This window comes from Lepidochelys kempii, chromosome 5, assembly GCF_965140265.1.
Source record: "Lepidochelys kempii isolate rLepKem1 chromosome 5, rLepKem1.hap2, whole genome shotgun sequence".
NCBI lineage: Eukaryota > Metazoa > Chordata > Testudines > Cheloniidae > Lepidochelys > Lepidochelys kempii.
Genome location: NC_133260.1, coordinates 69,001,507 through 69,016,899, shown reverse-complemented (window position 1 = coordinate 69,016,899; position 15,393 = coordinate 69,001,507). Strand labels below are relative to the sequence as shown.

The 15,393-nt window shown below is 40.6% G+C and overlaps 1 protein-coding gene across 9 annotated transcripts in view; it reads left to right on the top strand.

Annotated features, from left to right (window-relative positions):
* The window catches only part of FBXL17 (F-box and leucine rich repeat protein 17), a 485,194-nt gene that overhangs the window by 158,517 nt on the left and 311,284 nt on the right, over positions 1-15,393 (top strand). For all 9 annotated transcript variants that reach the window (XR_012158992.1, XR_012158991.1, XR_012158993.1 and 6 more), the window contains exon 6: positions 12,680-12,810. Coding sequence is in view for 6 of the 9 variants with exons in the window: in XM_073344633.1 (XP_073200734.1) it covers positions 12,680-12,810 (131 nt within the window). In the remaining 3 variants the exon portion in view is untranslated. The remainder of the gene's footprint in view (positions 1-12,679; positions 12,811-15,393) is intronic.

Below are 15,393 nucleotides of genomic sequence, written 5' to 3'. Positions count from 1 at the left end.
TATATGAAAGATTTTGGAATCATCTAGATTAAGTCCATACAGCAATTATTATTTCAGATTCATTTACTGTGACTTTATGGGTTAAAAATCTGCCCCTGATCATCTGAAGTTGACTTTGACTTTGTTACTGCCAGCACTTTTTGGAAGAGTACGGCTGCTCCTCTGTATTTGGATGAGAAGCAGCAAGACACTGCTTCTTCTACTGAGTCACATTCTAATTTAGCAGCCTCATCTGCGGTCAAGTGTATCTCCTGCAAAAAGCACTACATCTACTGTTGCTTTCTATAACTAGTACACTTTTTTCTTTTAACACTCCCCACAGAGAAGGGGAGAGGGAGGAGCAAGAATCTATGGCTAAAATGCTGCACATGTTTGTTCCACAATTTTTGGATTGTCTTAGAATCATAGAATATCAGGGTTGGAAGGGACCTCAGGAGGTCATCTAGTCCAAACCCCTGCTCAAAGCAGGACCAATCCCCAATTAAATCATCCCAACCAGGGCTTTGTCAAGCCTGACCTTAAAAACTTCTAAGGAAGGAGATTCCACCACCTCCCTAGGTAATGCGTTCCAGTGTTTCACCACCCTCCCAGTGAAAAAGTTTTTCCTAATATCCAACCTAAATCTCCCCCACTGCAACTTGAGACCATTACTCCTCCTTCTGTCATCTGCTACCACTGAGAACAGTCTAGATCCATCCTCTTTGAAACCCCCTTTCAGGTAGTTGAAAGCAGCTATCAAATCCCCTCTCATTCTTCTCTTCCATAGACTAAACATCCCCAGTTCCCTCAGCCTCTCCTCATAACTCATGTATTCCAGTCCCCTAATCATTTTTGTTGCTCTCCGCTGGACTCTTTCCAATTTTTCCACATCCTTCTTGTAGTGTGGGGCCCAAAACTGGACACAGTACTCCAGATGAGGCCTCACCAGTGTCGAATAGAGGGGAACGATCACGTCCCTCGATCTGCTGGCAGTGCCCCTACTTATACATCCTAAAATGCCATTGGCCTTCTTGGCAACAAGGGCACACAGTTGACTCATATCCAGCTTCTCATCCACTGTAACCCCTAGGTCCTTTTCCGCAGAACTGCTGCCTAGCCATTCGGTCCCTAGTCTGTAGCGGTGCATTGGATTCTTCCTTCCTAAGTGCAGGACTCTGCACTTGTCCTTGTTGAACCTCATCAGATTTCTTTTGGCCCAATCCTCCAATTTGTCTAGGTCCCTCTGTATCCTCTGCCTACCCTCCAGCATATCTACCTCTCCTCCCAGTTTAGTGTCATCTGCAAACTTGCTGAGGGTGCAATCCACACCATCCTCCAGATCATTTATGAAGATACTGAACAAAACCGGCCCCAGGACCGACCCTTGGGGCACTCCACTTGATACCGGCTGCCAACTAGACATGGAGCCATTGATCACTACCCGTTGAGCCCGACAATCTAGCCAGCTTTCTATCCACCTTGTAGTCCATTCATCCAGCCCATACTTCTTGCCAGATGATTGCCACTTGCCAACCTCCAGGGAATAGGGTAGGTGCAGGAGGATTGGGTTGATACATCAACGTTATTTGGAGCTGCCTGCAGGAGCTTGATGCAAATCACATTCATGTAGGTTGTAATTTTCTTGAGTGCTGGTGTTAGAGAGAGAGGTGAAAGCGGGTGTGGAAGAGTGAGTGTAATAAGGGCTCTGGAGAGGGGGAAGGAAGAGCCCAAAAAGACAGGTTAAAGTAAAAACATCAGGATACATAACGACTTGACCTATTACCAAACATGAATGTGCTCTCTTTGGTGTGTCGTATTTTCCCATCTCTCCTGAGTGATAACTCCACTTAAAAGGTAAATCATAATGAAAAAGCAGCAATTGTCCAACATGTAATGCTGTAAACTAAATTAAACCAATCATCAGTTCTAGAGAGAGTTCAAGGCCAGGAGCTTCATCAATACCCACTATTTAAAAACAGACATCCTATATTTCCTAGACAGCAAAGAAATAAGCACGTTGTAAGGAGATAGAAAGGGAGTATACAGTCCACAAATGTGATATTTTCTTCACCTGGAATGTCAAGTATATGCCTGTGTGTTATCCCCTAATTGTCATCTTTTCAGTTTGCCAAACCAAACACCAAAGAACTGGTAGTGCAGGTTGGAGCACTGTGAGAGATGATGTATGTTGTGGGGATTATTTTCCCAGGGCCACATGCTCCCCTCCCTTTGTTTTACAACCAAACGTTCTCTTTCCATTCTCCATATTAATGAACATATAACTGATGGGAGAAATTCATCTGCTTTACAAATTGTAAATTTATGCACCAAATAGCACAACTCTCAGTCCAATTCAGCCAGTGACTCTTCCATACTATTTTCATACTCCATGTCCATGGACTCAGGACTCAGCTTATAGAAAATGTTAGTTTGGGGAAAGGGACTGAAGAATTTGACAGGAGGCAGGGCCGGCTCTAGGTTTTTTGCCACCCCAAGTGCCCCCCCAAAAAAAAAAGGGCCAGAGTGCCGCCCCTTGAAAAGTGCTGCCCCACGCGCATACTTGGTTTGCTGGTGCCTAGAGCTGGCCCTTACAGGAGGCTTTAGTGGGAGAGGGAATGAAGCAAGAGGGGGAAAAATTGGGGAAATAGAAGATGGAATAAGAGGAGCCAGGGAGGCATGGAGGGAGAGTAAGGCAGGGGAGGTGGAGAAAGAGATAAGCAGTGAAATAGAGAGGAAGTAGGAGCTGATAGGGATGGCAGAAATCACTAGTCCATGTAGCTCAGCAACCGCTATTTTCTCCTGCTCCGTTAGCCCACATGGGGTACAGCTGCATTACTCGGCCCCTGTGCATCATACGAGGAGGAAAGCTACTTCTCATCCTTCCAGCACATCCAATGTCCCGTCACCAGGCTTTGAGGACCCACCAGTAGCTAGTTGTGGTGACACAGTAAGGTCTCTCCCTGAGATGAAATTTTAAAAGATGGAATCAGAGCTCTCAGGTTCCTACGGAGCAACAGGCAGCTGAACTGCTGCTGTGATCTCTTTGATATACTTCTGTGCTGAGGTAACACATAGATCTTGTATAATCACAAACAAATATTTCATGTTGATCTATCCAGTTAGGGATGTCGTCAAATATTTCATTGACTTCCCAACACAAATACGGGCACAAAGGCACCAAGTATTGTTAATACACATTTAAATAAATCATTTTCACAGTCAATTCTCTCCCATGAGATCAGTTTAGGATGAGGTGTTCCCCTTAACAACCCTTCTGGGGGACTTCACTTTAGCCATTTGATGAGATGTGATATTTATGTCCCAAAAGTTAATAAAATAAATGCTTGGCATAGAAGAGAGAGTCCAAATAAGTTAGTTAGTCCCAGTCACTGGATAAGTTTGGATGTGCAAGTAGGGTAGACATACCGATTGGGAAGTAAACTTGGCATAAACTAGAATAGATGCTTAATTCATTGCAGGCGATTTAAAAATATTTCTGCTTCTGATTGCTTTTGGAACAGATACACTTCATCCCCCAACCTTGATGTAGAACTGTGCTGCAAACTTCTTAAAATATTGGAGCCCTTGCTGCTTCGCAAGTTCCCTTGCTCTTCTAAAGGCTGATCTCTACTCAATCACATCTTTTGCTAAATCTTGAGGAAATCATTATAGCATTTTGTGACATCCCCCCAAAACAGTTCTCTCTCTTCATGAGCTAGCTGCATTATTTTTCCTTTTGCAGTAAATCTGAGAAATTTAACAATCAGTGCATGAGGCTTTGGCTTGTTAGGTCATCTTAGGAGCCCGGGACCTTTGTGTGTTTCTAAATTATATTTAAAATCATCCAGCAGATGGAGCACTTCTGCAAGAAGCCAGGGAACCAATTCTTGTGGTTTGCCTTTCTCTGCTTCTTCCGGTATTCCTGTAATTCTTAAATTACTGCAGTGAGCCCTTTCCTCGAAGTCTGCCACTTTAGATTTAGGAGAAGGTAAGTCTGTTAGGCTTCTCTTCACCTGGGTAGAGAGCCCTTGTACCAGATCTTCCACTGAGGATATTTTCCTTTCTGCTTCATTCACCTGTCCTGTCAGAATTTGTAGAGAGGAGTTAATCGAGGTAACAGTCAATATTATTGTGGCCGTTGTGGCCTTGATATCTGATAACACCTGCAACAACTTTCTCCAGCAGAGGCACCACAGACACCGTGCCTGCATAGCCATCTAGTTCAGGGGCCGAAGGGGGAGGGGGGGTGTAAATGGAATTGAATTAACTGCTATTTCCTTCTTTTCTAGCTTTTTCTTTTTCTTTTTACTTTCATATTTTTAATTCTTCTATTTGTACAATTCTTTCTGTTTCAAGAGAAAGGGTATGTTTACACTGCACACTCCGTTTGGTGGTGTTTAGAGTACATACACAACACGCCTTCCAAGCCCAAGTATATATAGCGGTGTAGATGGTGAGGCTCTGGTTAGGTGAGTAGACACTCCTGTATCCCATGGGTGTGTACCCCACTGGGTTCTCTACTCAACCAAGCAGTGTCTCCCCATCTACACTGTGATTTTTAGCAGTATAATGTCCTGCTACCTCGCTCTGCTGGAGTCTTTCCCTGCCACAGGTGGGGAAAGGCTCCAGTAGTACCCTGAAAGACTCCAGCAGTGGGGAGCAGCCAGAGCTTTCTCCCCTGCAGCGGAAGACTCTGGCAACAGGAAAAGCTCTGCTGGGGGAAGGCAGCAAGAAAAGGCTCTGGGATTTACCTGCTGCTGACCCTTTCTCACTGTCTCCCCCCAACCAGAGCCTTCCAATGACACATGTAGCTATATATGACACTGTAGATGCAGCCTACCACAGTGTAAACACATGTCCAACATGCCACCACCAGTAGTGTGCAGTGTAGAAGTAACCAAAGAGTAAGAGAGAGTTGTTTCGTACTTAGGGGAAAAAATGCAGAACTCAGCTTCTGCTTCACTTTGACTGCTGCTGGTAGTCAGTTTTGAGCTTTGGAAGTAAGTGTTGGAGAAAAGAGGGACTAATTGCAGGAACAGTCATCCTAAAAGTAGTCAGTAAGAGGGTATTGCTGCCTGTCAGAAGGCAGAGGAGAATTATACTCATTCTCATGCTCTAAGATGCAAAACTTAATTAATAGAATATTCTGTTCCTGCATTGTCTGTTTCTGACCGTGATTAAAAGTCTCGCATGTTTAGGACACTCAAGATTCATGCCTGACGGATCAAAAGTCCAACTGTTTACAAAGGTTTTTTAGTGTTCTGTGCTCTAAGAGCAAATATGTAAATAGTGAAATGATCATGTGTCTTGGTGCTGGAGTGGTTTGTAAATCAGTGGAATGGGAATTTGTTTGTTTTTGTATTATAGTTAATTGTGTATTAATGAATACATACTTTGCATAAAGATTTCAGATGCAGATCTTCAAAGTCCAGTTTAAACGATTAATTCCTAGATTCCAGCATGGTTATATTATTTAAAAGATTCAAGACAAATTTCTAAATCTTTCATGGACAATTATTTTTTTCTTCTACATTTCAGGTACAAATATAAATAAATGTTTTGCCAGATATTCTGCAACCTTGTGCAACTAAAAATCTACTGGTCCACTTAGGCCTAGAAACAAAATTCCTTAGTGCTTTGGAGTTTTGTGTCCCTTGTTTCCCTGTGGGTCATTGTAAAGTTATTTGGTTCTTTCCCCTACTTGTAAAACTTGAAACAAAGAAGGAACACTGAACAAAGTTTGTGAAAATTCTATACAGCTTTTCTTTACTAAGTCTTTATAATGTGTTGCAGCATATATGATGGTTGGAGTAGAAGACTGGGAGCCAAGAACCTTGGATTCTATTCCCATCTTTCCTACTGTCTTTATTGTGTGACTGTGAATATATCATCCACTGTAATTCAGTGTCTCAGTTTCCCCATCTGTAAAATTGCAATAATATCCACTTTGTAGAGTTTTTTGAATCTTTACACTTCAAAGTGCTTTTTGATCCGGGATTAAAGATGCTACATAAATGCAAAGTAGTAGTAGCAGTGCGATTATCAATTATTCATACATTTATAGTATTCGTGACTTACAGGGAACTTAACACTGTGGCACTTATGCTTTACAAAATACTTCCTTTGAAATCAAATGAGAATGCCATGAGCATATGACAAGAGAGCATACACTCAACTCTAATTTAATTCATGATGAAAATTGATGCAAATATATTTAACACAATTCACTAGTAGCTAATGGCCACTGCCATGTAGTCCTTACCAGTTAGATCAGGAGGGATATGGCCTTTCCTTTTCATTTGTATAGCACCCACTGTCAAGAAACCACAAGGCTCCACTGTAGCTCAGTTGAACTAGGCACTAATGAAGCCAATAGACCCACCACTGATGTCTGAGCAATTCAAATCTTGTATACTATTGGGCTCTCCCAAGCCCAAAACAATCCCTAATGGTTGGCTTATTCGTAAACCAGGACAGCCTTAGCAAATATGATTGTGTGGGATGGCTTTCCAGTGAGAATCACAGTTGAGATTTGCATCCACTCCTGGTTAGTGGCAGCTGGAGTATTGGCACCCTGATATACCCAAGGTAAAAGGAATGCTGACCAGATCTTACTCACCTTCCAGAAAAATCCACCTCAGTTTGATTATTAGACCAAACATTTCACACTCATTTCCTTTGTGGTCTTTGATCCCATGGTGACTAATAATTACTTCTGGCCAGTTGTGCTTGTGCTACATGGTATGGATAAGGATCACTAGTTGGTACAAGGACCTGCCTCGGATACCTTCTCATGTAATTTGGTTGAGTTCCTGTTAAATCCCAGTTGTGAGCCTCACTTTTTACCATTGACATGGTTTTGAAATAAAGGGGTATTCTGTGAGTGTTTGATAGCAACCACCTCTAGAACATAGTAGGAAGAAGGATAGATACAAACTTTCTGCCTATCCTAGGAAATTTTGCTACACCATCAGATGCACCCCTAAAAATCTCTCCAACTGCCATTTGTCAATGGCTCTCACTTCATGGTCTAGGGATCATCTATAGCAGCTGAGGTGGGGTCCTTGATATCAAAGGTTCAAGTTACATATTGTCTCGAAGGAAAGCCCAAGAGAGAAGGTCTTGCAGTGGATTGTCAGAAATTGGTACTGGATAAGGAAGAGCTCTATTCACAGAACAGAAAGCTCTTTCCATGGGGGTGGAGTGATACAACTTGACTATTGTGAGCTGTCTTGGTAATGAATCATTATAGGATGATGATCTAGGGCAAAATATTCCAAAGTGTGTCACTTAGAAACCTAAATTCCATTTTCAAAGTGGTTTAGGAATTTAGGCACTTAAGTCTCATTGAAGGTCATTGAGACTTAGCCTCCTAAGTTATTTAGGTGCATTTTAAATATCTTACCCGTAGCTCATATTCCTTCTGGTCTGTCTGTGAGAACTGGTTGTGAGGCTCAAATCAATCCTAAAATATATACTTGTTCCCCTAACTATAGTGAGTTGGATGTGTCCCATCTTCTAGTCCTTACAGGCTGTTCACTCACCTGAAGTTCCCCAAAGATAGTGATGGTGAAGTAGCTTGGAATAAATGATGCTTGAAGAGCCTGGAGCTAGCCACTCTTACTAGCTAAATGGATCCCTTAAGATTTGTGAGGAAATGTACATTGTGTATTTACAGTAATAACAATGATAAATATTAAGTCTAAGCTTCTCCACTGGTCAGGGAACTAGGTAGGCTACCTGTGAACAAGAGGATATGACAATTAATAGAAAATGAATAGAATAAAATAGAATAGGATGGTGGAGTGATGGTAATCTCTAAAGATATGTCTACACAACAAAGGAAAACCAGCAGCTGGCCCATACCAGCCACTTGTGGGATGGGTCCCAGCACTCAGGCTCCAATCCAAGCCTGGAAGTCTACACAGCAATGAAACAGCCCAAGCCCCATGAGCCCAAGTCAGCTAGCATGGGCTAGCCATGGGTGACTAGTTGCTGTGTAGACATACTATAAATGTGAATTGGCCATGGAGTGACTGTGCAAACAAGGGATGACATCGTGGCCTCATTGAACTAAATGGCAATTTTGTTAATGATTTCACTGAGACTAGAATTTAATCCTAGTTTTGGGGGGTGTCTCCATCCAGAGCAAAAAGCCTTTACTAAGAAATTGTGTATTCTTATTTATGACACCCCCTATCCTTCCTTCCCTGAGTTGACCCTATCGTTTTGGTGCCCCACTTGTAAGTCACTTGCAGTAGGCCTCAGAGGCCTCATTTTTCAGAAGTGCTGATCATGCAAATCTCCAGTTTAAGTCAGTGGAAACTGCAACATTGGGAGCTGTTGAAGTTTTCAGCACCTCTGAAAATCGGACATTGAGTCTTTTTATCTTTATTAAGTGGTGCCCTTTGTTGGACACTGTAAAACAATAAATAATAATAATAAAACTCATGAAGGGAAAAAAGAGCCAGCAACATTGGTATCTGTGAGTAAACATAATGGGGCTTGAAAAAAAGAGTGCTTTTGGCTGGCCTTCACTTCTTGTAATATGTAGTCCCTTATTACCTCCAGGAGTTCCCTGATGGATATTTGGTATTGTGGTATGGTGCACACGCCCTGCTGAATTGCCCAACAGAATTATTTCCTGCCCTTTTAAGACACTCATGCTTCATGGGATGGTCTTGTGGCTAAGGCAATGGACTGGGATTCAGGAGATCTGGCTTTAATTCTCCACTACAAACTCCATGTGTTAACTTGGGCAAACTTTGTATCTCAGTTCCCCATCTGTATAGTGAGGATAAGAGGATAGTTGTCTACCTCGCAGAGCTCTTCTGAGGCACCTAGATACAGTGATGATGAGCACCATATGAAAACCTCAATAAATAAATCATTGAGAGACTCTGGTACATCGTTGATTAGCAGCCCTCCAACAGTGAGAGCTAGGGCAAGTATGTGTGTTTGATTATTCTTTAGACCTTGTGTCTTTCTGGGATTTGGAGTGATTCTATGCAAAAACATTTATTCAGAAAACAGCAGTGAACTATTCCCTGGTAACAGTCTTTCATAATGTATAGATCCATTCTTCAGTTATAAGTGAAAGAGGAGAACATCTTTTCTAATATTGCTGTAGGATGTACATTTATTTGGATTGACATATAAAATATTATTGTAATGATTTGTTTGATGTTTGTGCATGCCGTTGATTGACTAAATGGGGGTTGCACTGCTTGCGGAAAATTTTTGAAGGGAACCATTAATTAGGATTACCATCCAAATTCATGACTAGCGTAAGTAAGACTTCAGTGGACTGTCATGTGGCCTGTTATTCCCAAAATTATTACTACGTGTCAGATTATTTAATATAACCATTTAGTTGAGGCGAATCCACATCCCAATAGCAGCAGAGTAATTGCAGTTTCACTGCACAGATACAAAGGGAGATGGGATGCCTTTGTGGGGGACACTGAAAGTGTTTCTCCCCTGGGCTGTGTAGAGCCCAGTGCTGCTGAGGCTCTCTTTCCAACTAAGTGCATGTATTAGACAGGAGAAGGGCCAAGAAGATCTGCTGCTGCTGTATGAGTCCATTGTCCCCCAATCTATCCGAACCCCATTTGCCATTCTTCTCCCCCTCCCAGTATGCATGCACAAAGTAGTAGGAATAAGTTAGGGTTACAGAGAGCCTTTCAGCAATTGGACTGGAGTAGCCTCTACATAAAGTTGCCCTATGTCTCATTTTGGCTGGGACCCTCCCTTTGTAAGCCCTCTCCAGAGTGTCCTGAAATTTTTTGGAAAAAGCAGGGTGCAGAGGAACATGCGGAGGGGTGAGCAGTGATGCCAGCCCCATGCGGGAGGATGGGAGGAAAGACAGAGCTCTGGTGGGGGGCAGGCATGGCTCTAGCAAGCAGCAACGTCAGCCCTAGCCTCACACAAGTGGCAGGTGGGCTCAGGTGAGCAGGGATGCCAGCCCCAACCTTTGGGAAATATGGTCACCCTATCTAGTATGTGCGTTGCTACTCACCCAAGCACTGCCTGCTCCCTGTGCGGGGAGAGGGCTCAGGTCATTCCCGCGCTGGGGGTTTGGGCGAGCGGCTCAGGCCAGCCCCGTGCGGGGTCCTATTTTCCCCTTGGGAAATATGGTCACTCTACCTCTACAAAACAGCTCTGCAACCTGGGGGTAGCATTCTTTTTCCCACTCCTTGAGGAAATATTCTCCATCCAACCCATTACTGGGGACTGGGTCCCTGAATTTAACTCTTAATCAGCAGAGTTTTGTAGGCAATAAATCTATTTAATTTCTTTTCTAACTTTAAATTGGAGAAAGTTAGACCTTGTGGAATAAAACATGGTTACACCAGTTCTAAAGATTGCCTGCATTCTAAGTCCCCAGTTTCTTTTAAATATCTTGACTTAGTGTTTAACTACTGAAGTGAACAATTTATATGATCTCAGTTGTAAGCCTTTACTTAATCAAATCCGTGGTGGTGACTTAAATCACTGAATAGGATTACTATTCTTTCATACAGAGAAGGTAAATTTAATTAAAATGTCAGTATTACCTAAATGCAATTATTTGTCCTAGAGTATGCCAGAGATTATTTCAGACAGCTTTTTTTTTTTAAACACTAGAAGTTACTATGACTAAGTATATTTAGAAAGAAAAGGATTGAGAGTTATTGTCTGAGGAGTTTGTGGCAACTTGTGTACATTAACTCAAAATATGCCTCCTGCTATATCCATCCTTCACTTACGTGCATACTGAGTTCATCCTTTTTTATTTTTACAGGGAAATACTGAAAAATATTAAAAAATGGGAATACATCAAGTTAATGTTAAAGTTACCCAGGCTATATCGTTTGTCATATTGTGCTCCTCCCAGGAAGGCAGGATTGTGTTCTGTGTGCCTTTGAATTTTGTGTAACCCTACTCTGTGGATAGATATTTGTTTAAATTCTCCATATATAACTATAGTTAGATGTAGTATTTTAGACTGTTAGGTTAATAAGATAGTACTCTTTATACAAGATCACTCTGTCCGGAATGAGCTGGAAGCTGCCTGTTCCTGGAGAGAGAGAACACAATAAAAAGACAGCACAATTTTTGATGTAGGTCTGACTACTGTAATCAGGGATCAGTTAACTATTCTGGTAATAGTAATGTCTACTGTTTATAGGAAGATTGAGTATTTTAGGGGTATCCTTCCTGTCTCAATGAATTTGAAAAAAGGCTTTGATTTAAAGGGAAGTTGTCAATATGAAAATCACATTTCCATATGAAAACTATCACAGGTCTCCCCAAAGTGACTGAAAGAGATTAGAGAAATTAAGTCGATCAAAGCGAAGGTGTTTTGATTACTCTCTGTAAATACTTACATGGAGAGAAGCTTTCAGATAGTAGAGGCCTCTTCAGCAGAGAACGGGCTTGTCCACATGGTAGGATAGAGGTTGCGCGCTAGGGGGGTGTTGATTTTTACTGCTCAGTAACATAGGCACTAACTGTTCCCTCGTTCTCATGCTTTAACGTAAAATGCGCTAGGGAACATTTAGTGCACACCAGTAAGGTCTACAAGGACCAGTTAATGCATGACGCATTAGTGGGTGTTAAAAACCACACATCCCTAGTGCTTATTACTACATTGTGTAGGCAAGTCCAAAGATATAACAAGATACAGTATTGCCAACTCTTGCGTTTTTATCATGAGACTTACACTACTTGTAATTTTCTTAAAGCTTTGGCTCCCAGAGTTAAGTGATTACATTTGCATCTCAGCTCTTTCTTTTCTTTTTTTTTTAAATGTCTCCAGCACTTGTGGTTGCAAAGAAAAGCTTGAAAATTGTGATCTAAAGTTTGTTCAAATGGCTCAAAAACCAGAAGGCAAATACCTCCCCTGCAAGTTTTTTTAAACACCTCATTATTTTTAAGCCAATCTCAAAATTTTGGAGGGGGTCTAACTTTGACTGCTTTTGGTTGACAATACTGAAGACCAGTGGCTGTGAGGATATTCACCATTGGATTACTTAACAATGGATATGAGGATTCCCCATCATGTAGTCTTTAAATCAATTTAGATGTCTTTCTAAAAGATACACTTGAGTTCAGCTGGAAATTGTGGACTCGATGTAGAAACTGTATCATGGAAAAGCAATGCGATGTCCTGCAAAGATTAACTTTAAAAGTCAAAGTCACATATTTAAGTTCTAAAGTTGTAAAAAGTTTTTGAAAGCATTAACTTTATTTGCCTTCAACTAAACCACCACCAAAGAAACATTTTAGTATTTCAGGAAAAGAAAATGCCGGAAGCCTCTGATTTCATACAGCCAAAAGCCAGAGCAGAGTTTTGCAGGTACTAAACCTGGGGGGGGGGGGGGGGAATTCATAATAGAACTGCTAAAACACTCTAAACTATAGATATGCTAGAGGGCCCATATAATACTAGCCAACAGTTATTCTGTCATTTTAATTGTATTACATTTTCAGTAATAAACTCTTCTCAAAGAAAAATCTGGTTGTCTCATGCTGATGTCTGTATTATGTTTCTGAGTGAGAAGGGCTTTTCATGAACTGTAATGCATCTTGCCTGTCTGTCCTATACTGCACATGATTCCAGAAAGGTGTAAAAGCTTTTATAACAGAATGTGTCAGTACTTACTGAATATTAGTACCTTTTCAGACACTTTCCTCTTTATTGTATTTCTCTCAATAGCTACGAAACCTTTCCAGCCTGGATCTACGTCATATCACAGAACTGGATAACGAAACTGTGATGGAAATAGTGAAGAGATGCAAAAACCTTAGCTCCCTCAATCTCTGTCTGAACTGGATCATTAATGACAGGTAACTTAATTATACCATCTAACAGCAGTAAATCTCAGAAGAGCAAAGTTAACCCATTGTATTGAATAATTGGAGTCAGTGATGATTCATAGCAGTTTGGTGGGAAAGAACTCCTAAAAGCAAGCAAACTGTTTTTCAAACTGATGTTTCTGTCTATGTTGGGTAAATCATCTAGACCCTTATTTTCTGGTGCGTCCGTCATATTTTTTAACAGTAGAGAGTGAGTCACTTATAAATGAATGAGGGCATTATTCAGTTTTTCTTGTAGATAAAGTCAGAATGTGCTCCTTGATTTGGTTGCTTGAGATATAGAATTCCTGTTTTGAATACTTCTGCAGACAGGTGTGCAGTATTTGAACATTGCTCATGGGCACATAAAATCCAAACAAAAACATGAGTATGCAAGGAATGATAATTTATTTGTAGGTTCAGTTTGTGGAACTTGTATTTGTTAAAAGTTAGAGAACTGTATTACTGCCAGGCTTTTGGCAAAAGAAATAGTGTGTATCAGTAAAGAATTATCCTTAGATTAACTTTAGCTATGACTTTATATGTTCCTGTTTCTTTCTGTCTGTAAACTAATCTTGTATTTAAAATTAAGAAAAATCTCATGGGAAATTTAAGTTTACACCTTACATGGGGTGGAAAATATTGTTAAAACATGAGACTAAAAAGTTAGAAGTGTCTTTTAAAACAATTTGAAAATATCTCAAAGCCAGTTCTTTGAAGTGAAAAGCAACAAAAAATTCTTCTGAGTGAATTTCTACAGAAGGAGTTTTATAAATGCTGAAAATAGAGGCCTTAAGTAGAAGCCATGAGATATCCTTAGATTACAGTGGTTGTTCATAGTGCATTTCACACTAACCATAAAGACATTGTTTAACAGTTATAATATATTCCTCTTCCTAACCACAATCACAATTTTATTTTTAAACCTCTTACAATCTTTTTTCTTTATCCATTAAAAATTATACCTGAAATAAAAATGGGAAGTAAGTATTGAAGCATATGATTAAAGAAATATTCACTCTCTCTCTCTCTCTCTCTCTCTCTCACATATCTATATATCTATGACTGCCTTAATTAGTTTTCTGATTTTTCTTGAAATGGCCAACAAATTTATTTTTAACTTCATTACATTTTACTGATATTTTCTTTTTAATTCACACCAGTACCAATTCAATATTGTTTTAGAATTTTTGTGGGAAAATGGGTAAAACCTTTTTGGATAAAGGTCTTCTCACTCTCCCTTTGTCTTTATTTTTAAATGCCTAACATATGTTTGTGATGTACAGTACCATCATAGACCACTAACATGAATACCAATTATACCTCAGATTCAGTCATCCTTAGGCTGAGTGGTTAATTCCTTTGATAATTAAATGGGCACAACAGATATAGTAACATACTTTCTTATAGGTTTCAGAGTGGTAGCTGTGTTAGTCTGTATCAGCAAAAAGAATGGGGAGTACTTGTGGCACCTTAGAGTAGACTAACAAATTTATTTGAGCATAAGCTTTCATGGGCTAAAGCCCACTTCATCAGATGCATGCAGTAGAAAATACAGTAGGAAGATATATATATATATATATATACAGAAAACATGAAAAAATGGGGGTTGCCATACCAACTCTAATGAGAGTAATCAATTAAGGTGTGCTATTATCAGTAGGAGAAAAAAAACGTTTGTAGTGATAATTAGGATGGCCCATTTCAAACAATTGACAACAAGGTGTGAGTAACAGTAGGGGAAAAATTAGCATTGGGAAATAGTTTTTTGTTTGTGTAATCACTCATCGACTCCCAGTCTTATTCAAACCTAATTAATGGTGTCCAGTTTGCAAATTAATTCCAGTTCTGCAGCTTCTCGTTGGAGTCTCTTTTTGAAGTTTTTTTGTTGAATAATTGTGACTTTTAGGTCTGTAATTGAGTGTCCAGGGAGGTTGAAGTGTTCTGCGACTGGTTTTTGAATGTTTTAATTCTTGACGTCTGATTTGTGTCCATTTATTCTTTTGTGGAGAGACTGTTCGGTTTGGCCAATGTACATGGCAGAGGGGCATTGCTGGCACATGATGGCATGTATCACATTGGTAGATGTGCAGGTGAACGAACCTCTGATAGTGTGGCCGATGTGATTAGGTCCAATGATGGTGTCCCTTGAATAGATATGTGGACAGAGTTAGCAACGGGCTTTGTTGCAAGGATAAGTTCCTGGGGTAGTGTTTTTGTTGTGTGGTGTGTGGTTGCTGGTGAGTATTTGCTTCAGGTTGGGGAGCTGTCCATAAGCAAGGACTGGCCTGTCTCCCAAGATCTGTGAGACCCTTGATGATGCGCTGGAGAAGTTTTAGTTGACGGCTAGTGACTTTCTGTTACTTTCTTTGCTGGGCCTGTCCTGTAGTAGGTGACTTCTGGGTACTCTACTGGTTCTATCAATCTGTTTCTTCACTTCAGCAGGTGGGTACTGTAGTTGTAAGAATGCTTGATAGAGATTTTGTAGGTGTTTGTCTCTGTCTAAGGGTTTGGAGCAAATGCGGTTGTATCATAGCGCTTGGCTGTAGACAATGGATCGTGTGGTGTGGTCTG